The sequence below is a fragment of the Gopherus evgoodei genome, chromosome 8, assembly GCF_007399415.2.
Source record: "Gopherus evgoodei ecotype Sinaloan lineage chromosome 8, rGopEvg1_v1.p, whole genome shotgun sequence".
Lineage (NCBI taxonomy): Eukaryota > Metazoa > Chordata > Testudines > Testudinidae > Gopherus > Gopherus evgoodei.
The window spans coordinates 67462682-67487155 of NC_044329.1; the positions used below are offsets into that span (position 1 = coordinate 67462682).

At 48.9% G+C, this 24474-nt stretch overlaps 1 protein-coding gene across 1 annotated transcript in view; it reads right to left on the reverse strand.

Moving 5' to 3' along the window:
- The window catches only part of F13B (coagulation factor XIII B chain), a 52979-nt gene that overhangs the window by 17684 nt on the left and 10821 nt on the right, over window positions 1-24474 (reverse strand). Inside the window, exons 3-6 of the mRNA XM_030573917.1 lie at window positions 23331-23516; window positions 20630-20806; window positions 13371-13547; window positions 1212-1391 (exon numbers count right to left, since the gene is read on the reverse strand). Of these exons, the coding sequence (XP_030429777.1) occupies window positions 1212-1391; window positions 13371-13547; window positions 20630-20806; window positions 23331-23516 (720 nt within the window). The remainder of the gene's footprint in view (window positions 1-1211; window positions 1392-13370; window positions 13548-20629; window positions 20807-23330; window positions 23517-24474) is intronic.

A 24474-nucleotide genomic window follows, 5' to 3' on the forward strand; every position in this document is an offset into this window, starting at 1 on the left:
TGGAGAAGAGAAGATTGTTATCAGGTGCCTCCGATAACAGTCTTCAAGTACGTAAAAAACATCATTATAAAGATGAAGGTGATGAACTGTTCTCCTTAACTACTGAGGACAGGCCAAGTAATAATGGTCTTAAATTGCAGCAAGAGATATTTAGGTTAGACATTAGGAAAAAGCTTCCTATCTGTAAGGAAGTGTAAGCAATGGAACAAATTACCTAAGGAAGTTGTGCAATCTCAGTCACTGGAAGTTAAGACGGTACTTATTACAGGGGACTGGACTAGATGGCCTATTGAGGTCCCTTCCAGTCCTATATTTCTATGAGTCTATGATATCATAGAAGCTATTAAGCAAAAAAGCAACTCATGAAGTTTTGGAGTTTGAATATTTCAAAATATTTAAGCAGCATGGACAAGAAAACACAGTTATAAAATATTTAAATACAAGAGCCAGCACCAGTAATTAACTGAAATATAACTGCAAATACAGTATACAACTGATTGTGATTAATGACAGGTAATAAGGACAATTAATCTATCCATCCAGGTTGTTCTATCGACAATCTCTGTAGTATCAGAGCACCTCTCAAGAATGAGGAGTTATAACACTGCAAGCAGAATACTTACCAATACATTTAGGAGGTGATGTCCATTTTCCCATTTTACAGGTTATTTCATTTGATCCATTTATACTGTAGCCAAGATCACATCTGTATCTAATAGTGTCTCCTGTGTAATACATCTTGTCCTCAGTTACTGCTGTACCCTTCTCAATAGGAGGTGGCTGATCACATGGTATTTTTTCTTTGACTTCTGAAACTCAAATTATTCATATTTACAAAGTATTTCCTCCCCACCAGACACCACATCCAAATGGCCAAGAAAAAAGAAAGGTCTTATAGACTGTCCAGCTGGACAATAAATCAGGGATCTGGTGGAGCAGTTGGGACCAGTGGGGATCAGACATAAAATTTGGATTCAGATTTAAATCCATCTTCAGATCCTGGCTCTTCCCTCATCCTGTCCCAAAATTTTCAATACTTAGTTCTTACATAACGCTTCTCACACATTGGCATCAAAGCACTTTACAAGAGAAATAAATATCATCACCCCAATTTTAAAAGATGAGGAAACTGAGACACAGATATTAAGATTAAGACATGTTCTGAACTGGGGTTTTACTTCAGCTCAAACATTTGTAAAGCAACTACTAACCAATGCAACTTGGAGGTGAAGTCCATTTTCCATTCTCACACTGGATTTCTTCTGATCCTTTCATTGTAAAATTAAGCTGACATGCCAAACGTACTTTGGCTCCATTATGATATGTTCTTAAATCTGTGAATATATTGGCATTGGGAGGCTGAGGTGGAGGAGGGCATTTATTTCTTCTATCTAGAAAGAAAACACATATTTGGACATGTGGTGGAGGCTTTAATCAGATCATCTCTATGAAAAAAGGAAATTGGTTTAAAAGGTTTACACACACATGCACATCCATGCCAGAGAAACAAACATGGTGAAGAAACAACAGAAGCAGAACCTGGAGAGCTGTGGGTGACACATTTTGTTCCAATTTTTACCTTAAGAGTCTAGTTCACCACAGTCGGACCTGACACACTTAACCAGCACTATAACAGACATTTTTGGGGAGATTGTCAACCTATGAAAATAGCACCTTCTCACTGTCTGTACAAATCCTAAGTAAAAAAGCCTTTACAGACAGTTTAAGGAAATCCTCCTCTACAATCCAGATATAAGGCATCAGTGCAGCTTGCCCACAGCTTCTTGTCCTGCAAGAGCAGCCACCGTCTGCAGTATCCGCCCCAAAATGATTTTTGTTTCTGTTTGGGGGGGAGGGGAGAGGGTTGCTAGTGATCATTGTAATTGATGGACAAAGTGATCACGTTCACTTTTCTGAACTGTTCACCAAACCTCCCCTGCTGAGCTTAGGTCCATAACGAACAAAGTACTACAGAGTCCCACTATGCTTCCCCCTCTACTTTCTAGGGGTTCCTCAGGTATTGTCACTCTACTATAGCCACAGAAAAGGGACATTAATTAAACCCATAGACTCAGTCAGCCATGCAGTTCAACAGCGTTTAAAAGAGATTGGATTTGACCCAGTGATCTTAACAATCCAGTTTACTGATCATTGAAATGCAGTTCACACCTCAATGCCATTTAAAAATTGGATGCAATTTTCTGTTTCCACTGAAAACTAAAATTTGGAGTACACAGGTAAAGGTAACAGTCAATTCTTCTTCGAGTGATTGCTCATATCCATTCCAGCTAGGTGTGTGCGCCGCGCGTGCACATTCGTCGGAAAACTTTTACCCTAGCAACTCAGTGGGCCGGCAGGTCGCCCCCTAGAGTGGTGCCGTCATGGTGCTTGATTTATACCCCTGCCGGCCCACCCGCTCCTCAGTTCCTTCTTACCGCCCGTGTTGGTCGTTGGAACAGTGGAGTGCGGCTTAGCTGACCTCCACTTCCCTAGCTACTCGTAGTTCTCGTATATAGTTATGCAGTTATAATTCCTTTATATATATATTTCTATAGTTATATGTTTTTTCTTTGCTAACATAGTTAGTTTAGTAATAGTTAGCGGGGTTCAGGAAGTAGCCCCTTCCCTGCACCCGGTGCCGGAGCCCATGCACGGCTCGCCGGGTTTTAAAATGGGCTCGGCCTGCCAGAAGCCGATGCCGAAGGGAGATCCACACGACTCCTGTTTGAAGTGCCTCAGGGAATCACACTTGACAGCTAAGTGCCCCATTTGCAAGGCTTTAAAGCCGAGAACAAAAAGGAGCGGGACTTTCACTTACCCCTCCACCTTTGGCACCGAGCGATGATCAAGCGGCTGGCAGAAGCGCCTCCTCGGCACAGGACCCCGCTGGTACTGCCAAGGCCTTTCGGCACCGGCCGTCGCCAGCACCGAAGTCGACTCAGCACCGCTCCCTTGCTCCGAGGTTGAGAAAGCCTACAATTCCTGCTGGTGCCTGACGGCTCCCCGGCACGCGCCGTGGTTGAGCCCCCTGCTCCTGCTGCTTCTGTGCCACCTGCATCGCAGCCAGAGAGCTCGTCTAAGTCGGATTGCCCGGCACCTGCAGAGGCACCGATGACATCGGCACCGTTGATTCCAGTCCCCCAGGGCCATTGAATTAGTGCCTGTCAGCTCCCCGGCACGCACCGTGGTAGAGCTTACTGCTCCCGCTGCTTCTATGCCAACTGCACCACAGCCAGAAAGCTCGTCTAAGTCAGATCGCCCGGCACCGACACCTATCGAAGCTCTGACGACCTCGGTACTGTCGATCCTGGTCCCACGAGGGCCGTCGAATCCGGTGCCTGACAGCTCCCCAGTATGCACTGTGGTTGAGCCTGCTGTTCCCTCCATGCCGGAGACATTACCAATGGCGAGGGATCTCATTGCCATGACAGAGTCGATGCTGCCTGACCCCGGCACCGCCGGTGCGGGTAATACAGTCTCTTCATATGACCGTCCTCTGTCAGCACAGCAGAGCAGGCACCTGTTCATGATCACGGTCCCGCAGACGCTCCAGGTCCCGTCGGTGCATCCGACACCACTTGCAGTCCCGGTGCTGTTTTCCTCATCGGTACTGGTCACACTCGCCGCACCGGTCGGTATCCCATTCGCCAACCCGCTACTATCGGCACCATTCCGACTCCCGGCACCGCGACAGGTACCGTGACTCCCGTAGCCTCTCCCCGAGCCTCGAGATCTCGGTTGACCTCCCGGCACCATTCTGGTTGCAGGTCTGGATCTTGTTCCAGGTACCGGTATGCCTCCCGGTGCCGGTCCCCGGTGCCGAGTTGGGCAAGGTCCGATAGAGTCAGAGACTCTGCCCATGCCTTTTTTTTTTTTTTTTTAGTACCTCCATGGCCATCCAGACGCATCCGTATCATCCCACATGCGCAGATCTTATGCTCAGGACCACGATTCTGATACACCCCCCGACAACCTGAGGTGGAGGAGGTCCCAGAGGTAGAGGACCCGGTATGGTGCCCTCTAAGGGGTACGACTACTCATCTGTCCGCTCTCCTCTCTGCTCACTAGTCTTTCAGTCTGTTAAGGAGAGGTATTGGCATGGCCAGTGGGCGCCAGCCCCGAAACTGAAGGAGGCTTGGCGAATGAACCTACTTGGCCGCCAGGTGTACTCTGCAGAGGCCCTGCAGCTCTGGGTAGCAAAGCAACAAGCCTTGCTTAGCTGCTATAATTATAGCACCTGGGTGAAGGTAGTTTAGTTTATCGAGTTTCTCCCTCAAAACTCCCGCCAAGAGTTCGCTGCCGTCTTGGAGGATGGGGGAAAAAGGTACCCAGAGCATCCCTCCAGGTCTCGTTGGACGCAGCAGACTCAGCAGCCAGGACTCTGGCCTTTGGTGTCGCCATGAGGTGCATCTCATGGCTTCAGGTTTCAAACCCCCGGCCGGAGCTGCAGTATGCCATTCAGGACTTACCCTTTGTTGGTAAAGGCCTCTTCGCGGCAAAGACAGCCCCAGGCTGCGAAGCCTGATGGACAATAGGGTCCTAATGCGCTCTCTCAGCATGCATATGCCAGCGACCAAACACAGGCCTTTCTGTCCCCAGCCACCATACTCTGTGCCTAGCCAGAGATAGGACTTTGGCAAACGGCGAGGCCAAGGTGGTCGCAGACAAACGTCAGGACCCCTAAAGAGCCAAGGTCAAGGTCCCTCGCAATTACCACTGGCACCAAAGACAAACCTTCCAAGGTGCGCCTGAGGGCGGTGTACCAGTCACAGGCCGGGATCCCAATCCCGCTTTCTCCTGGCATGGCCGCAGTTAATTTCAGATCTCTGGGTCCTGCGCACAGTGGAGCATGGGTACCACCTCTAATTTGTTCCAACCCTGTCCCCCTTCAGGGACCCCTCTCACGAGCAATTCTTCGTACAAGAGGTGCAGACGCCGACGGACGAAAGGGGCAAGGGGGTTTACTCCCGTTATGCCCTAGTCCCCCACTCGAACGGAAGTCTCAGACCTTCCTAGTCCTGCGCGGACTTAACCAGTTTAGGATAAGGTTGAAGTTCCGCATGGTATCCCTGGGAACCATTATCCCATCCTTGCCTCCTGGGGACTGCTATACCGCCCTCGATATGAAGGACGCGTACTTTCACAACGCCATCTTCCCTCCGTACAGGAGATACCTCCGCTTTCTAGCCAACCGTCAGTACTTCTGGTTTACGGTCCTACTGTTTGGCCTTTCTGCAGTCCCACAGGTATTGACCAAGTATATGGCCATAGTCGCCGCCTACCTTTGCTGATGTCGGATATGCGTTTTTCCATATCTGGACGATTCGCTTATCCGAGGAGACTCCGAGACACAAACCACTCAGCATGTGGGCATCGTTACGGTCTTATTCACAGGTCTAAGCCTGATGATTACTATAGAGCAATCCACTCTGGTTCCCACGCAGAGGTTGGACTTCCTAGGGGCTATCCTGGTCTCCGACCTAGCCGGAGCCTGCTTATCACAGCCGCAGTTTTAGGCGACGGCAACAATCATCCGAGGTCTGCAGACTTTCCCAGTGACCTCAGCTCGCACTTGTCTCAGTCTCCTGGGTCCATGGCTGCCCGCAAGTTTGTAACCAAACACGCCAAGCTCTGCCTCCGTCCTCTCCAAGTCCAGCTCACCTCGGCGTACCGCCCGGACAGGGAGCCAATGGTCATGGTAGTCACCGTTCCCTCGAGCACCTTAGGCTCCCTAGAGTGGTGGCTAACTCCCTCCCTGGTGTGGGCAGGGATGCGGTTCCATCCGCCCCAGCCCTCATTGCCCCTGACGACGGACGCGTCATCTCTCTGCTCGAGTGCTCATGGTCACCTCCAAGCTTAAGGCCTTTGGTCTTCTCGGGAGCTGGCATTCCACATCAAGGCCCCAAAATTGAGAATAGTCCGCTTGGCGTGCCAGGGGTTCCAGCGGCAGCTGCGAGGCCGTGGTATCTCGGTGTTTACAGCCAACACAACGGCCATGTGCTTCATAAATAACCAGGGAGGGACATGGTCCTCCCCCCTTTTGTCAGGAGGCCATCCATTTCTGGGACTTTTGCATGGCCCACTCGATGGAGCTGGTGACGTCCTTTCTCCCAGGCGTTCGGAACGCCTTGGTGCTTTGACTCAGCAGGTCTTTCGTGTCTTACGAGTGGTCACTCTGCCCCATGTGAGGCGTTCTGCTTTCCAGAAGTGGAGATTTTTCCTCACATAGACCTATTCGCTCACCGCGAGAGCAGAAAATGCCAGAAGTTCTGCTCCTTCCAAGGTCTCTCCTCGGGATCGATCTTGGACGCATTCCTGATGCCGTGGAAAGGCCAACTCCTTTATGCCTTCCCACTGTTCCCACTGGTTCATTAGGTCCTACTCAAACTCCGCAGGGGCAGAGCGCGCATCATCATGATCACTCCAGCGTGGTCCAGGAAGCACTGATATACCATGTTTCTCGGCCTGTCAATAACCAACCCAATTACCCTGCCACCTCACCCAGACCTTATAACTCAGGGCCACGACAGGCCTTCATCACCCGGACCTGTAGCCTCTTCACCTCATGGTGTGGCTGCTGCGTAACTGAGCCAGGGTGGCAGGAAGCCTTCCACCTGGTCAACGTACCTGGCCAACTGGAAGCGTTTCTTCTACAGGTGCAATACGCTCGATCTTGCTCCTCCTGAGGTCTCGATCCCCTCTATTTGGCCTGCCTCTGGCCTTCAGCGGCAGGACCTGGCGGTATCATCGCTGAGGGTACACTTGGCAGCCATCTCTACCTTCCAGCGAGGCTAAGGTGGACGTTCCGTGTTCTCACACTCTATGGGTTCGAGGTTCCTCAAGGGCTTGGAGCACTTGCACCCTCAAGTGCGCCGCCCAGCCCCAACCTGGGACCTCAACCTAGTTTAACCAGACTTATGTCTCCCCCATTCGAGCCATTCGCGACCGGCCCTCTGCTATACCTGTCTTGGACGACAACTTTCCTCGTAGCTGTTACATCGGCCAGACGAGTCTCCGAGCTCAGAGCTCTTACGGTGGTTCCGCCGTACACTAGGTTTCACAAAGACAAGGTGCAGTTATGACCACACCCGGCTTTCCTCCCTAAGGTGGTTTCGGCCTTTCATGTTACCCACAGCTCAATGCAATGGGCGCAACAATTGCACTCCCTGGACATCTGTAGAGTGCTCGCATTTATATTGCACTGACAGAACCATTTCGTAAGGTGCCCCAGCTCTGTCACGGTAGCAGACCAAAGGGAAGGCTTGCTTGTTTTCCTCTCAGAGGATCTCATCTTGGGTGATGGCGTACATCCGCACTTGTTATGATTTGGCTCATATTTCCCCAAGCCACATCACCATGCATTCTACCAGGGCTCAAGCTGCATCTGCCGCCTTGCTGGCTCGTGTTCCTACCCACGAGATCTGTCGCACAGCTCCATTGGTCCTTGGTCCATACCTTTGCTTCGCAGTATGCCCTGGTTCAACAGTCAAGAGATGCTGTAGCCTCTGGCTCAGCAGTTTTCATTCTGTCACATTTCACTCCGACCCCACCGCCTACGTAAGGCTTGGGATTCACCTAACTGGAATGGATATGAGCAATTACTCGAAGAAGAAAAGATGGTTACTCACCTTTGTAACTGTTATTCTTCGAGATGTGTTGCTCATATCCATTCCACACCCGCCCTCCTTCCCCACTGTCGGAGTAGCCGGCAAGAAGGAACTGAGGAGCGGGTGGGCTGGCAGGGGTATATATCGAGCACCATGACGGCGCCACTCTAGGGGGGTGACCTGCTGGCCCACTGAGTTGCTAGGGTAAAAGTTTTCCGACGAATTTGCACGCACGGCGCACACACCTAATTGGAATGGATATGAGCAACACATCTCGAAGAATAACAGTTACAAAGGTAAGTAACCGTCTTTTTTAAAAAGTATTGAACTTAATCTTGAAACACATGGTGCTTATTCAGACCATGTCCTAGATTTAAAAAATCAACATCCCATGGCCACAGGTACTTTAGCCTTCAGCTGCCTTAGACTACTCTGCAAATATCAATTGTGAATGTGAACCAGTTCAGAAGTTCAATCTGACAGTTTCATTGAAAGCATTTTATCTATTAGTAATAAGAAAATAAGAATGTTTATGAAAGTGAAGTTGCGTGTAAGAAATCATTACAAAATTTTATGGTAAAAGGAATGTTACAGATCAGTCTTAAACCAACAAAAATTAGAACTGTCAAGCAATTAAAAAAATTAATTGTGATTAATTGCAGTTTTAATCCCACTGTTAAACAATGATAGAATACTATTTATTTGAATATTTTTGGAGGTTTTCTATATGTTTAAATATACGCTGGGGGGTCTGGGCTTCAGCCTCCCTCGGGATACAGGGCTCCGGCCTTCAGCCACCTGCAGAACTATACACTGGGACTGCCGCCGATACCTCCCTCCACGCCCAGAGGTATGTGATTAACACTTTAATCTTCTTTTCACTCAATCGCAGGCATTAATTGCAATTAATTGACAGCCCTAATAAAAATAATGAACTGGAACTGTAAACTGTGACCCAGGACCCGACACCTCCAGTATACACTATTACAGAGCATATCACGTAACAGGAAGAAAGCTAATGTTGTGCCAATTTTTTAAAAGGGTAAACAGGGAGACCTGAGTAATTATACAACAGTCAGCCTTACATCAATCCTGGGGAAGAAAATGGAGAGGCTGATACAGTACTTGATTAATCAAGAATTAAAGAAAGGTAGTGTCATTAATGCAAATCAACATGGACTTATGGAAAACAGATCCTGTTTAACTTGTTTTGGGTTTTTTTTTTTTATGAGATTACAGGTTTGGTTGACAAAGATAATAGTGTTGACGCAATATACATTTAGCCTTCTGTAAGGTGTTTGACTTGGTAACACACACAAAAACTAGGATGATATAAAATTAACATGGCACCCATTAAACAGATTAAAGATTAATCATCAGGATTGTAAACAGGGAGACACACTTGCTCAGTGATGACTCCCTGTTTAAATTATCACACTTGTACTACAGGTGGTGCAGGAAACAATTCTTATAGTAAAGGTTGTCTGACACTTTCCATTAGAAGATGCTGTTTTCCAATTGCTTATAAAACAGTCAAATTTTAAGCATTAAGGGTGAAGTTTCCCATCTTGGGTGTCTGCCTCAAGCTGACTTTTGTGGTGATGGTGGTGGTGGTGGTATTAAATGATTCAGCTAAATGGTGCAGCATTTTTCCACTACAAGACTGGGAGAATAATATGTTGTTTTGACCATTATAAAATTTTATTTTTACAACTCTTTTACTGATAAGCTCCAGAGCCTCCACTTTTTGGAGAATGGACTTTACATTTGGCTGTGGGAAACACTGAAGTAAGTGATAAAATTTTTGCCATCTCTCTGAAATAGGATAGTTACCTGTTCCATAACTGGCATTCTTCGAGATGTGTTGCTCATGTCTATTCCACAGTACGTGTGCGTGCTCGCCACATGCACCAGTGCCAGAAGTTTTTCCATCAGCACTACCCGTAGGGAGTGCGCTGCTGTGAACCCTGGAGTGGTGCCGCTATAGTGCACTATAAGGAGAGCCACTTACTCCCCCCACCCTCAGTTCCTTCTTGCCAGACCAACTCCAGCAGTGAGGAAGGAGAGCGGGCTGTGGAATAGACATGAGCAACACATCTTGAAGAACATCAGTTATGGAACAGGTAACTGTCCTTTCTTCTTCGAGTGCTCGCTCATGTGTATTCCACAGTAGGTGATTACAAGCTTTGTCTAATGGAGGTGGGTAGGAGTTCACAGATTCCCTGGCTGGAGCACAGCCCTATCAAAAACAGCGTCATCCCAGGTGTGGGAGACTATCACATAGTGCGACGTGAACATGTGTACTGAGGACCAGATAGCTGCCTACAGATGTCCTGGATCGGGACATGGGCCACAAAGTCTGCCGACGAGGCCTGAGTCCTTGTCGAGTGAGCCCTTACAATAGGTGGTGAAGGAACCCCTGCTAGGTTGTAGCATGTGTGGATGCACGATGTAATCCACCGGGAATGCCTCTGGGTAGAGATCGGTTGGCCCCTCATGTGCTCGGCCAAAGAAACAAAGAGTTGTGAAGACCTGCAGAACCTGGCTTAGCCCGATCCAGATAAAAGGCCAGAGCCCTGCGCACATCGAGCGTATGGAGGCAGCGCTCTTCTTTAGAGGTATGTAGCTTAGGGCAGAGGGCAGGTAGGAAGATGTCCTGGCTCGTGTGAAAGATGGAGACCACCTTGAGGAGGATTGCAGGGTGTGGGCAGAGCCGAACCTTGTCTTTGTGAAAGACAGTGTAAGGGGGGGGTCACAGGTCAGGTCCCTGAGCTCCGAGACCCCCTGGGCTGACATGATGGCATGATGGCCACGAGAAAGGTGAGACCACGAGCATGTGGCCAGGGGTTCGAACAGGGGCCCTGTAAGGCGGAATAGCACCAAATTTAGATCCTACTGAAGGATAGGGGTTCTAACATAAGGGAAGGACCAATCTAGCCCCTTGAAGAAACACCTGGTCGTGTCATGGGAGAAAACTGAGCAGCCCTGGACCAATGGATGGAACTCCGAAATAGCAGCCAGATGCACCCTGACAAAGGAAGGGGCCAGGCCTTGAGTTCTAAGGTGAAGCAGTTACTCAAGGATAAGTTGGAGTGGGGCAGACTTTGGGGAAAAATCCCACTCGCTCACCCACCTGGAGAATCAGGGCTACTTTGCCAGGTAGGCTTGGAGCGTGAATGGCCTCCTACTTTTGAGGAGGACACGCCTGACCCACTCCAAACACATACTCTCCTCCATCGGTGTTTGCCAGAGGGCATTGGAGATGTTGGCCAACCCTTCATGGAGTGGGAGGGCCACTCTGCCCAGTACCGAAGATGAGAGCACATTAAACAATGAGTCTGAGGGTCCCTCCACCTCCTTAGCTTGGAGATGGAGACTGGATGCTACTTGCTTTAGCAGCTCCTGATGAGCCCTGAAGTCCTCCTGCGGTATGGAGGGGGCAGAACTGCAATCTTGTAATCCGGTGTGGGGGAGAGGGCCTGTACCGGGGTCTGCATGTCAGCCAGTGCCACAGGGTCCACCCCTTCATCGGACTCCTTGTGCGGTTCTGAGGAGCTGTGACCTGCTGATTTATCCATCAGACCTGTGGCTAGCACAACTGATGGAGCCTCCGATGCTCCCACTATCAACCAAGGGCCTTGCTGAGCATGCACAAGGGTCCAGGGGGTCCACTGGCACCACTGGCTCTACCATGGGGGGCCCTGCGATTGGCCTGGTGTGGCATTAGTGGCACCAGCAGCACCAGCTGGTCGGGTTGGCCCAGCTGAAGCATAGGGCTCTTTGTGAGGGTCAAGGTCTGGTTCACCAACCACCTGTAGATGCTGTGCGAGTGGTATGCTTGCTGGTACCAAGTATGGCATCTACCATGGGACTGGGACTCCGACATCAAGGAATGGTGCCACCTCTAGCTGCTACTCCTTGAGACACTTCGACCCCTGAATCCATGATGACGTAGAGCTGGCGATCCCTGCCCAGGAGTCATGGGCACAGTGCCTCAACGCGCAAGAGCTGGAGCGTGACCAGTCACAGAGTCCGTGCTGGAAGCAGGAGCATCTACGGTGTCAGCACCTGTCCTGCTGATACTCTGTACTCAGTGTGGAGCGGTGCCTAGAACTACGCTCCGATGGCACCCTACCAGAGGTAGGGTGCCATCGGGTAATGGGTAATGAGAGGGTAATGAGAGTGGATGCTGGGGACTGTGTCCTGACAGGACACTGGGTGACTAGCAGTCCTGAGAACGGTCTCCTGACCGGGATCTGTGGCAGGTTGGCGTGGGCTGTCGATATCCCAGTGTTGGTTTGCCTCTAGAGCAGGGTCTGGGTGCTGGCGGTGCCCCAGGCACCTGCAGGGTCATAATATCTTTGGCCGCCTGCAGGACCTCTGATGTCGAAGGCATGCAGACTTCAGTCATAGAGGTCTGAATCGACACAACCGGGCTGCTCTGCTTGACCTGAGTCGGAGCTCTAGAGCCCGGGGGGAGAACCGGGGCTGCCCAACATGGGTCTAGCCTCCCCCTGTGCCTTCTCTTTAGGCTTCTGAGATGACGAAGGCTTCCTCTGCTTTTTCGATGGGGAGCGGTGCCGGCCATCGGAAGGTGCCGGGGAAACGCCACAGGCTGAAGACAAAGTACCCAGTGCCGATTCTGCTTGGTGCACCAGGGTAGGAGCCAGTACCAACACCATGAAAAGGGCCCGAAGTCTAATGTCTCTCTTTTTTCGTCCTGAGTTTGAAGGTCCTACAGATTTTACAGCGGTTGCTGACATGGGATTCGCCCATGCAGCAGAGACAGTCAGTGTCCGGATCACTCCTGGGCATCGAACGCCTGCAAGACTCACACGATTTAAACCCTGGGGCCCGGGGCATGCCCTGGCCCGAAGAATAACTAAACTAGAACTTTTATGAACTGATACAGGTACTACTGAACAACAAACGAGATTTGAGATGAGGTGCAGCAAAGCTGGAGCGAGTTGTTCCGATGCACAGTCACTGGTGGCAAAAAGGAACTGAGACTGGGGGGAGCACGTGGATCCCCTTATGGCGCCACTCCAGGGGTTGCAGCAGCACTCTCCCTACAGGTACTCCTAAGGGAAAAACTTCTGGCACCAGTGCACATGGCAAGCACGCACACCTACTGCGGAATACACTTGAGCAATCACTTGAAGAAGAATGTGTCAGTCTTTGAAAACTGCAGTTAGTACACAGTAAGTAGAAATTTAGAATTAGGCAGCAATTTTTCTAAAGAATATATCCGCACTGAGCATGCGCCATCCTCTCACATATCCTACTGCATGTGACATTCCCACATAGTAACTAAGCGTACTCCATCCTAGGCTGCAAGGACTAAACAGGACTTTCCTTGAAATTGCTGCTCCAGGCCACTATGGCTTACAGAAACCAGAAGGAGGAAGAGACTCTTTCTGCGCTTTCAGTGCTCCTTCTGCTGACACCCAGGCAATATGCAGCCTGATTCAAATGCAGAGGGATAAAGAACTGGGAGGGGGAGCTGAGGGGGAAAGTGAAGGAGGCAGATACAAGGGCTGGAGCTTGGTGATGGAGGGTGGAATACTATGTGAGCATGTAATTAAAGACTTTCGATGCATAAGCATAAGGAGGCTGAATTAAGGTTGAACAGGCAACCTTAATTCTGAAATTTCCTAACATTTGAAGGCTTCACTTTGAAACTTCAGTGTTATTTTAATGTATATTTTAAATGTAATAACAAGGGTGGTGTAGGGGCAGGAAGAGACACACAGAGAGAGTTACCTTCACATATTGGAGGCTCTGGATACCATCCAAAGTCATAACACTGAATTAAATCAGATCCATTCAAAGAGTAATTTTTCTGACACAAAAACTGAACCACATCTCCTTCCTCATAGCTTTTCTTCTTGGGATAGAAATTCCCATGATCTATCTCACTTAACAAGAAGCATGTTACTTCTAGAAAAGAAAAACGCACACTGGATAAAACAGATTTAAAACAACTCTATCAGAATAAATCCATTAAATGTTTTGAAGCTTTTCTCCCATAAAAGAAAAGACGGTTACTCACCTTTGTAACTGTTGTTCTTCGAGATGTGTTGCTCATATCCATTCCAGTTAGGTGTGCGCATGCCACGTGCACGTTCGTAGGAACATTTTTACCCTAGCAACACTCTGTGGGTCGGCTGGGCGCCCCTTGGAGAGGCGCCGCTATGGCGCCGGATATATACCCCTGCCGACCCAGCCACCCTTCAGTTCCTTCTTGCCGGCTACTCCGACAGAGGGGAAGGAGGGTGGGTTTGGAATGGATATGAGCAACACATCTCGAAGAACAGTTACAAAGGTGAGTAACTGTATTTTTTTCTTGGAGTGCTTGCTCATATCCATTCCAGTTGGGTGATTCCCAAGCCTTACATAGGCGGTGGGGTCGGAGTGAAATGTGGCAGAATGTAAAACTGCTGAACCAGAGGCTGCAGCATCTCTTGACTGTTGAACCAGAGCATAATGCGAAGCAAAGGTATGGACTGAGGACCATGGAGCTGCGCGACAGATCTCGTGGGTAGGTACACGAGCCAGCAAGGCGGCAGATGAAGCCTGAGCCCTAGTAGAATGCACGGTGATTTGGCTCATATTTCCCCAAGCCACATCATAACAAGTGCAGATGAAAGCCATCACCCAAGATGAGATCCTCAGAGGAAACAGGTAGGCCTTTCCTTCGGTCTGCTACTACGACAGAGAGTTGCGGCATTTTACGAAATGGTTCTGTCCACGCAATATAAATGCGAGCGCTCTACAGACGTCCAGGGAGTGCAATTGTTGCTTCCATTGCGTTGAGTGTGGGTAACATGAAAGGCCGAAACCACCTTAGGGAGGAAAGCCGGGTGTGGTCGTAACTGCACCTTGTCTTTGTGAAACATAGTGTACGGCGGAACCACTGTAAGAGCCCTGAGCTTGGAGACTCATCTGGCCGATGTAATGGCTATGAGGAAAGCTGTCTTCCAAGACAGGTATAGCAGTGAGCAGGTCGCTAACGACTTGAATGAGGGAGACATAAGTCTGGTTAAAACCAGGCTGAGGTCCCAGGTTGGGGCTGGGCGGCGTACTTGAGGGTGTAAGTGCTCCAAGCCCTTGAGGAACCTCAAACCCATAGTGTGTGAGAACACGGAACGACCACCTTAGCCTGGGTGGAAGGTAGAGATGGCTGCCAAGTGTACCCTCAGCGATGACACCGCTAGGCCCTGCTGTTGTAGGCCAGAGGTAGGCCAAATGGAGGAGATTGAGACCTCAGTAGAAGTAAGGTCAAGCATTTCATACCTGTAGGAGAAATGCTTCCACTCAGCCAGGTATGTTGACCAGGTGGAAGGCTTCCTGCTACCCCGGTTTAGTCACGCAGCAGCCACACCTTGAGGTGAAGAAACTGCAGGTCCGGGTGGCGAAGCCTGCCGTGGTCTTGAGTTATGAGGTCTGGGTGGACTGGCAGGGTAATTGGGTTGGCTATTGACAGGTGGACCAACGTGCTGTATCAGTGCTTCCTAGACCACGCTGGAGTGATCATGATGATGCGCACTCTGCCCTTGCGGAGTTTGAGCAGGACCCAATGAATCAACGGGAACAGTGGGAAGGCATAAAGGAGTTGGCCCTCCCACGGCATCAGGAAAGCATCCGAGATCGATCCCAGGGAGAGACCTTGGAAGGAGCAGAACATCTAGCATTTCCTGCTCTCGCGGTAAGCGAACAGGTCTATATGGGGAAAAATCTCCACTTCTGGAAAACAGAATGCATCACATCGGGGCAGAGCGACCACTTGTGAGACAGGAAAGACCTGCTGAGTCAAAGTGCCAAGGCGTTCCAAATGCCTGGGAGAAAGGAAGCTACCAGATTTATCGAGTGGGCTATGCAAAAGTCCCAGAGATTGATGGCCTCCTGACAAAAGAGGGAGGATCATGTCCCTCCCTGGTTGTTTATGTAGCACATGGCCGTTGTGTTGGCTGTAAACACAGACACCACGGCCTCACAGCAGCTGCTGGAACCCCTGGCACGCCAGGAGGAATGCTCTCATTTTTGGACATTGATGTGGAATGCCAGCTCCTGAGAAGACCAAAGGCCTTAAGCTCGAAGGTGATCGAGGTGAGCACCCGAGCTAAGAGATGACGCGTCTGTCATCAGGGACAGTTTGGGCTGGTGCGGATGGAACAGCATCCCTGCCCACACCAGGGAGGGAGTTAGCCACCATTCTAGGGAGCCTAGGGTGCTCGAGGGAATGGTGATATCATGACCACTGGGTTCCTGTCTGGGCAGTACGCCTAGTTGAGCCAAACTTGGAGAGGACGGAGGCGGAGCTTGGCGTGTTTGGTTACAAACTTGAAGGCAGCCATGGGACCCAGGAGACCGAGACAAGCGCGAGCCAAGCTCGTTGGGAAAGTCTGCAGACCTCGGATGATTGTTGCCATCGCCTGAAACCGCGGCTGTGGTAAGCAGGCTCCGGCTCGGTCGGAGTCCAGGATAGCACCTAGGAAGTCTAACCTCTGCGTGGGAACCAGAGTGGATTGTTCTATAGTAATCATCAGGCCTAGACGTGTAAATAGGTCCTTGACGATGCCCACATGCTGAGTGATTTGTGTCTCAGAGTCTCCTCAGATAAGCCAATCATCCAGATATCGAAAAACACATATCCGACGTCAGCGAAGGTAGGCGGTGACTACGGCCATACACTTGGTCAATACCCGTGGGGCTGTAGAAAGGCCAAACAGCAGGACCGTAAACTGGAAATACTGACGGTTGGCTAGAAAGCGGAGGTATCTCCTGTGCGGAGGGAAGATGGCTATGTGAAAGTACGCGTCCTTCATATCGAGGGCGGCATACCAATCTCCAGGATCCAAGGATGGGATAATGGTTCCCAGGGATACCATGCGGAACTCAGACCTTATCATAAACTGGTTGAGTCCTCGCAGGTCTAGGATAGGTCTGAGACCTCCGTTCGACTTGGGGATTAGGGAATAACGGGAGTAAAACCCCTTGCCCCTTTCGTCCATTGGCGTCTGCACCTCTTGTAAGAGGAATTGCTCATGAGAGGGGTCCCTGAAGAGGGACAGGTTGGAACAAATTGGAGGTGATACCCATACTCCACCGTGCATAGGACCCAGCGATCTGACCATGCCAGGAGAAAGTAGGAGTGGAATCCTGGTCTGTAACTCGCACGCCGCCCTTGGGCGCACCTTCAAAAGTTCGTCTTTGGTCCCGGTGGTGATTGCGAGGGACCTTGATCTTGGCCCTCTTGGGGTCCTGATGGTCGTCTATGACCATCTCGGCCTCACCGTCTGCCAAAGTCCTGTCTCTGGCTAGGCACAGAGTACGGCGGTGTGGCTGGGGATGGAAAGACCTGCATTTGGTTGCCGGCGTATGCACGCTGAGAGAGCGCATTAGGACCCTGTTGTCCTTCAGGCTTTGCAGTCTGGGTCTGTCTTTGCCGTGAAGAGGCCTTTACCATCAAATGGTAAGTCCTGAATGGTATTCTGCAGCTCCGGCCGGAAGTTTGAAACCTGAAGCCATGAGATGCGCCTCATGGCAACACCCGAGGCCAGAGTCCTGGCTGCTGAGTCTGCTGCATCCAACGAGGCCTGGAGGGAAGCTCTGGCCACCTTTTTCCCTTCCTCCAGGAGGGCAGCGAACACTTGGAGGGAGTCTTGAAAGAGAAGCTCCATAAACTTAACTACCACCACCCAGGTGTTATAATTATAGCGGCTAAGCAAGGCTTGTTGATTTGCCACCCAGAGCTGTAAGGCCCCTGCAGAGTACTCCTTGCGGCCAAGTAGGTTCATTCGCCTAGCCTCCTTCGATTTCGGGGCTGGCACCTGCTGGCCATACCATTCCCTCTCCTTAACGGACTGAACGACTAGTGAGCAGGGAGGAGGACGGACATACAAGTAGTCGTACCCCTTAGAGGGCACCATATATTTACGCTTGACTCCCCTGGCCGCAGGAGGGATAGAGGCTGGGGACTACCACATAGTATCGGCATTCACCTGGATGGTCCGAATAAACGGGTAGGGCCCCTCTAGTGGGGCAATCGCAGATAGAATGCCCACTACTGGGTCCTCTGCCTCCGGGATCTCCTCCACTTGGAGGTCCACATGGAGTGTTACCCTCCTTAGGAGGTCCTGATGGGCTCTCAGGTTGTTGGTAGGCACATCAGAATCGCGGTCCTGAGCATAAGCTGTCCGCGTGGGATGACACTGATGCATGTCTGGATGGCCATGGAGGTGCTCAAAAACCATGGGCAGAGTCTCTGACTCTATCGGATCATGCCCAACTCAGCACTGGGAACCGGTACTGGGAGGCTTACCGGTACCTGGAACGAGATCCAGACCTGTGACCAGAGCAGTGCCGGGAGGTCGACTGAGATCTCGAGACTCGACATCGGGAGCGGCTACAGGAGTCACGGTGCCTGTAGCAGTGCCGGGAGCTGGAACGGTGCCGAGAGTAGCGGGTCGGAGAATGGGATACCGACCTGTGCACCTGTGCGGCGAGTGCGACCGGTACCGAGGAGGAGAACAGCACTGGGACTGCAAGTGGTGTGGGGAGCGGGAGTGCCGACAGGACCTGGAGCGTCTGCGGGACCATGATCACGAATGGTGCCGCTCTGCTGTGCCGACAGAGGATGGTCATAACAAAGGAGGCTTGCCAAGAGACAGTATTACCCGCACTGGCGGTGCCGGGGTCAGGCAGCATTGACTCTGTCATGGCAATGAGATCCCTCGCCATTGTGAATATCTCTGGCGTGGAGGGAACAGTAGGCTCAACCACAGTGCGTACTGGGGAGCTGTCAGGCACCGGATTCGATGGCCCTCGTGGAACCAGGATCGACGGTGCCGATGTCGTCAGTGCCTCGGCAGGTGTCGGTGCCGCGTGATCCAACTTAGAGGAGCTCTCTGGCTGTGGTGCAGGTGGCATGGAAGCAGCAGGAGCAGGGAGCTCAGCCACGGCGCGTGCCAGGGAGCCATCAGGCATTGGCAGGAGGAGTCGTAGAGAGGGACCTCGGAGAGAGAGAGCGGTGCCGAGTGGACTTCGGTGCCAGCGACGGCCGGTACCGAAAGGCCTTGGCAGTACCGGCGGGGTCCGGTGCCGAGGAGGCGCTTCTGCCAGCCGATTGATCATCGCTCGGTGCCAAAGGCAGAGGGGTAAGTGAAAGTCACGCTCCTTTTTGTTCTTGGCTTAAAAGCCTTGCAAATGGGGCACTTAGCTGTCAAGTGTGATTCCCTGAGGCACTTCAAACAGGAGTCGTGCGGATCTCCTGTCGGCATCGGCTTGTGGCAGGCCAAGCACGGTTTAAAACCTGGTGAGCCGGGCATGGGCTCCGGCACTGGGTACGGGGAAGGGGCTACTCCCCGAACCCTGCTAACTATTACTAAACTAACTATGCTAGTAAAGAAAAAACGTATAACTATATAAATATATATATAAAAGGATTATAACTATATACACGAGAACTACGAGTAGCTAGGGAAGTGGAGGTCAGCTAAGCCGTGCTCCACTGTTCCAACGACCGACATGGGCGGTAAGAAGGAACTGAAGGGTGGCTGAGTCAGCAGGGGTATATATCCAGCGTCATAGCGGCGCCACTCCAGGGGGCGCCCAGCCGACCCACCGAGTGTTGCTAGGGTAAAAATCTTCCGATGAACATGCACGCGGCGCGCACATCTAACTGGAATGGACATGAACAAGCACTCGAAGAAGAAACAAAGGCTGCAGGATTAAAGAATACCAGACTTTAGAAGATTCAGATTAAGTTATTCTAAATGTAAGCAGAGTCCGAATGAGCTCTACCCTGACATCTGGTGGTGAGCTGTGGAAAAGGACTTCCGGGGCTGATCTCGTTTGCATGGGCACACCCAACCTGCCTAGCATGATGGACTGCTTGCCCAAAAGGTCACTTCAGCTGCTATGGTATCCCCAATCTCTCTGTTATTGGGACAGGAGTAATAAAATGTTATCTTGGCTATGTGAATTAAGAACAGTATAATGTACTTGGCTTTTTATGATGGAGGGACTCGCCTTCAACCAAGCAGCACTCGCTAGGCAAGGGACATGGGTTCCAAAGCCCAGTGAATTGAGAGGTGCGGGGGACAGGTATGTGTACCTGGCAGTGTAAGCTCTAAACACCACTTTGACTGTTCCTTTCTCCATGGTGTAAAATTAGAGCTAATTTTGACTCAGTTAGGAGTCTTGTTAGGTGCCACAGAGCTGAAATCACTGATTCCTAAGTCTATTTTGGGCTAGTGGTTCTGAGTATGCCAGCACTGAGATCCCTACCCCCAAACAGCTGAAATCACTGCGAGCTGTGTTAAGTAGGCAGGGGCTGAAGACAAGTTGGTGAGTGGCTAGCAGAGAGGTGCAGCTGGTGGTGAAGACTGCAGCAGAACCCCATGGAGAGGTGTGGCAATCAGTCATCAACATGAGCAGTGGAGCATATAAGATGCCCCTATACTGCCCCCCCCCCCCACTTCCAACTAGGCTGGAAGGTAAATTCTGCAGAAGAACTTCTGAACTCTGGGGTCTGCACTGACCAAGGATAGAAACTGTGGGTGTGGTGACTATTGGGTTGCTGGACTTCAGACCCTGAGGAGAAAAGGACACTGCTAAACTTACTTGGGGGTGGGTCTTTTGCTCATCGTTTGTGTTATGAATCTTGTTTGTGGTTTCAGAGTAGCAGCCGTGTTAGTCTGTATCAGCAAAAAGAACAGGAATACTTGTGGCACCTTAGAGACTAACAAATTTATTTGAGCAAAAGCTTTCATGGGCTACAGCCCACTTCCCTGCTTTATTAAAAGGCTATTGATACACTCAGACTCCGTGCTTGTGAGAGGGGAAGTATTGCCTCCTAGAGTCACCCGGGGGCGTGGTATGTAATTGTCCCAGGTCACTGGGTGGGTGCTCGAGCCAGTTTTGCCTTGTGTTATCGAAAGGAAATCCCTAGATACTGAACCCAGCTTGTTGCTACCATCTCTGATGGGCAGAAGGGTTACATAAAGACAACAACATACTAGTGCAGTTTGGAGTAAGGGACCATCCATATGTGCGACAGACTGCCTTTTCAATAGTGTTTCCTCCTCGGGTGTGGTATCCCTCATCACATTCATACATCAGTGTTTCATTCAGTTTGAGAATCCGCTGGGTTGTGGAGTAGTGGCCGTGATGCAAGTCTGGTACAAAGCATCTCTCTTAAAAAAAAAAAAAAAAAGAAAAGAAAAAGTACATTCATTCTGGGGCTTACTTCATTTCAATTATATGACATAGGATTTTTCTCACTATGTCCTCGTTAAAGTCTTATGTTTTTAGTAGACTGTTCAAATCTGACAGAAAGCTTTGCAATTAATTTGTAAATAGCTGGGGCTCCAGTTATTCAAGTCCTCTGATATACATTTATTAATAAAGTTTGGAGGGAAATGGATTAATTTGCACCAGATGCACAGCCATGTTGACTATACTGATTCAAATAAGTATATTCAGACACAAACCTGTGTTTGTTTCAGTTGTTCGGACTCTGCAGCTTCCCAACTTTATATATATACTTACACAGTCTCTCACTGTTGTGTGAGCGAGTGTAGGGAGCTTTAAGCAGTTATCTTCTTCCTATAGCACCCTGCCTAACAGGCAGAAATTTTAACTGTAATTCACAGACATGAACCAACATTCACACACAGCACTAAGTGTACCCCGTGTGACAACAAGATTTAGATTATACTAGTAGGGTGGTCATAAAAATCCTGCACTCTTCAAAATGGAAATAGCAAGAGAAATGGAACCTTCCCTTCTGAGTCCACCCTTTACCAGAGAGAATCAAGGCCCAAAGAGTTCTCTTCAGGCATGCCTGCTGTTTCTCTAGGGTAGAGCAACCAGCCGGGGACCAGAGAAAAATATACTTTGAACTATGAATACAACTCCATAGATATACCTTACAAATAACTGTAGTGCTTCTCTGTACTTTTACCATTCAGTGAGAGTGTTTGTGAATTGCAAATAGATTGACCCTAAATGAACAAAATGTACTACTCACCAAATATTGTTCAGCCAGCTGTAGTTTTTAGCGTGTACTACTTCTAATTATACTTTGCTGTATTGTGCAATGGGACTATCTTACAAGCCACAGGAAAACAAGGGATGGCCACACTCCAGAAGTTTTTATATTTGACACAGTGAGCCAAAGTCTGCATGGACGTGCAGAAGATGGAAATCAATGCAATTCTACCACATTTTCTACTTTTAAAATGGATATTTACTTAACTGTCAACATTTGTAGCCCATAGGGATAGCTTGCCTTTACTATATTCACTGCCTTGCCATTATTATATTCAGTAAGAATGCAAGGAACCTACAGGCTTATATCCTGCAAGACACTGGCTTCAGCAGTTAGCATGAGGCTTGAGGGATATGAACTTTGGCATAGATAAATGGCCCAAAGGTAACCCCTAAGTTTTGGGGAACTGGAAGAGTGTAAAGGGGAATTTTGTCCATAATGACATCAGCCAGCCATAGAAGCATGAGCTAACACCAGCTTTTGGAAAGTTATGGAAGGAACATCCAACCACAAGAGCGTGATAGCAACAAATTAAAATATATGATAATGAGTTGAAATCATTAATATGCTAACCTATAGGAGGACACCTCAACACCAGTAGATTGAGAAAGTACGAATAAGGAAGAGGGGAAATACCTCTACTGAATATACATTAGACATACTGGCATCAGCGTAATGTATTATAAAAGTTATATCCCAACCTGTGGGCAGTAGGGGAGAGATATGTAAGAATCATGGCCACTGGTGAAGATGAGGAAGGTGATGGTGATAAGGAAGATAACTGCTAACATTTCAGGTTGTTCTGCAAGGGATAGTGCAAGTATGGAAGTTCAGGTGTACTTTCTGTGTTATCTCAATCTACCTTCTTGAGTTACAGTGTGTGTGTGTGTGTGTGTGTGTGTGTGTGTGTGTGTGTGTGTGTGTGTGTGTGTGTGTGTGTGTGTGTGTGTGTGTGTGTGTGTGTGTGTGCGCGCGCGCGCTGAAGGTATTAATACATTATTTGTAAACACAGAAGAGTTCTTATAGCATGAGTGTTACCATTGTGCCCAGCGAGGTTCCCAGTTATAGTAATTTTAATAATACTGGTCCTGATCTTGGGACAAGACCCTGTTAACTCTCTAAGTGATAACTAGGAATGCTTAAGTAATCAATATAATTAATACATAATCTATAGGTCAATCTACACATTTAAGTTTAATTATTCACTAATACTAACTTACAATGTAAAAAACAGTGTGGCAATGTGATAGCAACAGAGATTATCACCCACTGTCATTCAATGCTATGGCATTTGTATAGTAGCTTCCCTTCTGAAGTTAATATCCCAACAGTGGAAAGACACAGAAGTATTAAATGTAAAACAGTATTTATACTATCCCTAACCTCATTAGAAAATGCGTAAGATTTCAATCATCTACCCATTTGGCCCACGATCCTGTATACCTTTACATGCAAGCTTAACTTTATGCATGTGATATAAGCAGTCCCAATGGGGACTATTGTCATCTAATGCAAATTGATGTTGTCCCATTGATTTCGACCAGTTGAAAATTTGCCCCAGTGAGTTTAAAAGCTACCCTAACACAGGGAGACTCTAGCTGTAACAGTATCATATAGCAGCAAAGATACAAAGAAAGTCAGTTATAAAGAAGAATGTAAATTCATACCAAACTTTTTAGCACAGCTTGGGTGAGAAGACCATCCTTCTGGAAGACATTGCACTGTTTCATCAGCATTACCTCCTGGAGTTTGATAGCCGGAAGCACATCTGTACAACAATTGTTCCCATATTTTATAGGACACTTTTATATCAGAGAAGATGCCATTTTCCAAGAGAGGTTTGCTACATTTTTCTACATGAAAAGAAGTAGGTTGATTAGAAGGAGACAACTGACAGAGTATTATGCTTCTCTATAACTTTAGTATATATTTACATGGGGATTTGTCTGCTTCCTATATTTGCCTACAGTGAGCAGATAATGAGCCCAATGATTTTTCTGTCTGCTTACCCTCCTGACATAGTAACAAAAAACCCCAATATAAAATAGGTATTTTACATGTTGAAATTAGAAAGATAATAAAGTCACCTAGTTTAGTGAATCTGGACAGTGGTAGGGTTCACACAATCTCCTTCCTTGCCAGTCTTGACTATTTTCTTTATTGCTACTGAAGCTGCAGTGCACACAATCAGTCCTGAAGTGATGGAGGCAGTCCTGAGAGTTGGAGAAATTGCCCAACTTTGAAGCTATAAGACCCTCTCCCAGTGAGTAAAATAGGAGCACTTGCAAAGACATAGTGAGAGTTCTCTCCTAGTAGCAATTAAAGGTCACCAGGAAGGGAACTGATGACCATCAGCAGATCATAAACAGATGAGAGCACAAGGAGAGCAAGAGAGAGTTCAGTGTTTTGGTGATTTCACTGTCTACTGGCCAGATGTGCCCTCTATTTTTTAAAAATTTCCTTTAAGAGGCACAGATGTTCTCCCCACTCCTCTATAACCTCAGAACTTGATATTACTGTTTGTAACTCTGGAACCTGACATTATTTCAGTCAGCTGTTTTGTATGTCCAGCCACTGCTAGCTGAAAACCAAATACCACATAGCTAGAAATAATCTTAGGGCTTTGAGAGGCAAGGCCAAACAGCTGTATGTTTGCAGTTTCTGCTAATGAGAATGGGAAGATGGGACAGAGAGTTAATGTACCATGAGAATGGAAGGAATGTTTGGACAGTCAGCCTTGGTTTTAAGCGCACCTACATATATATTTTATTGTTATGACTAGAGATACACAGAATGCTTTGTTAAAAGATA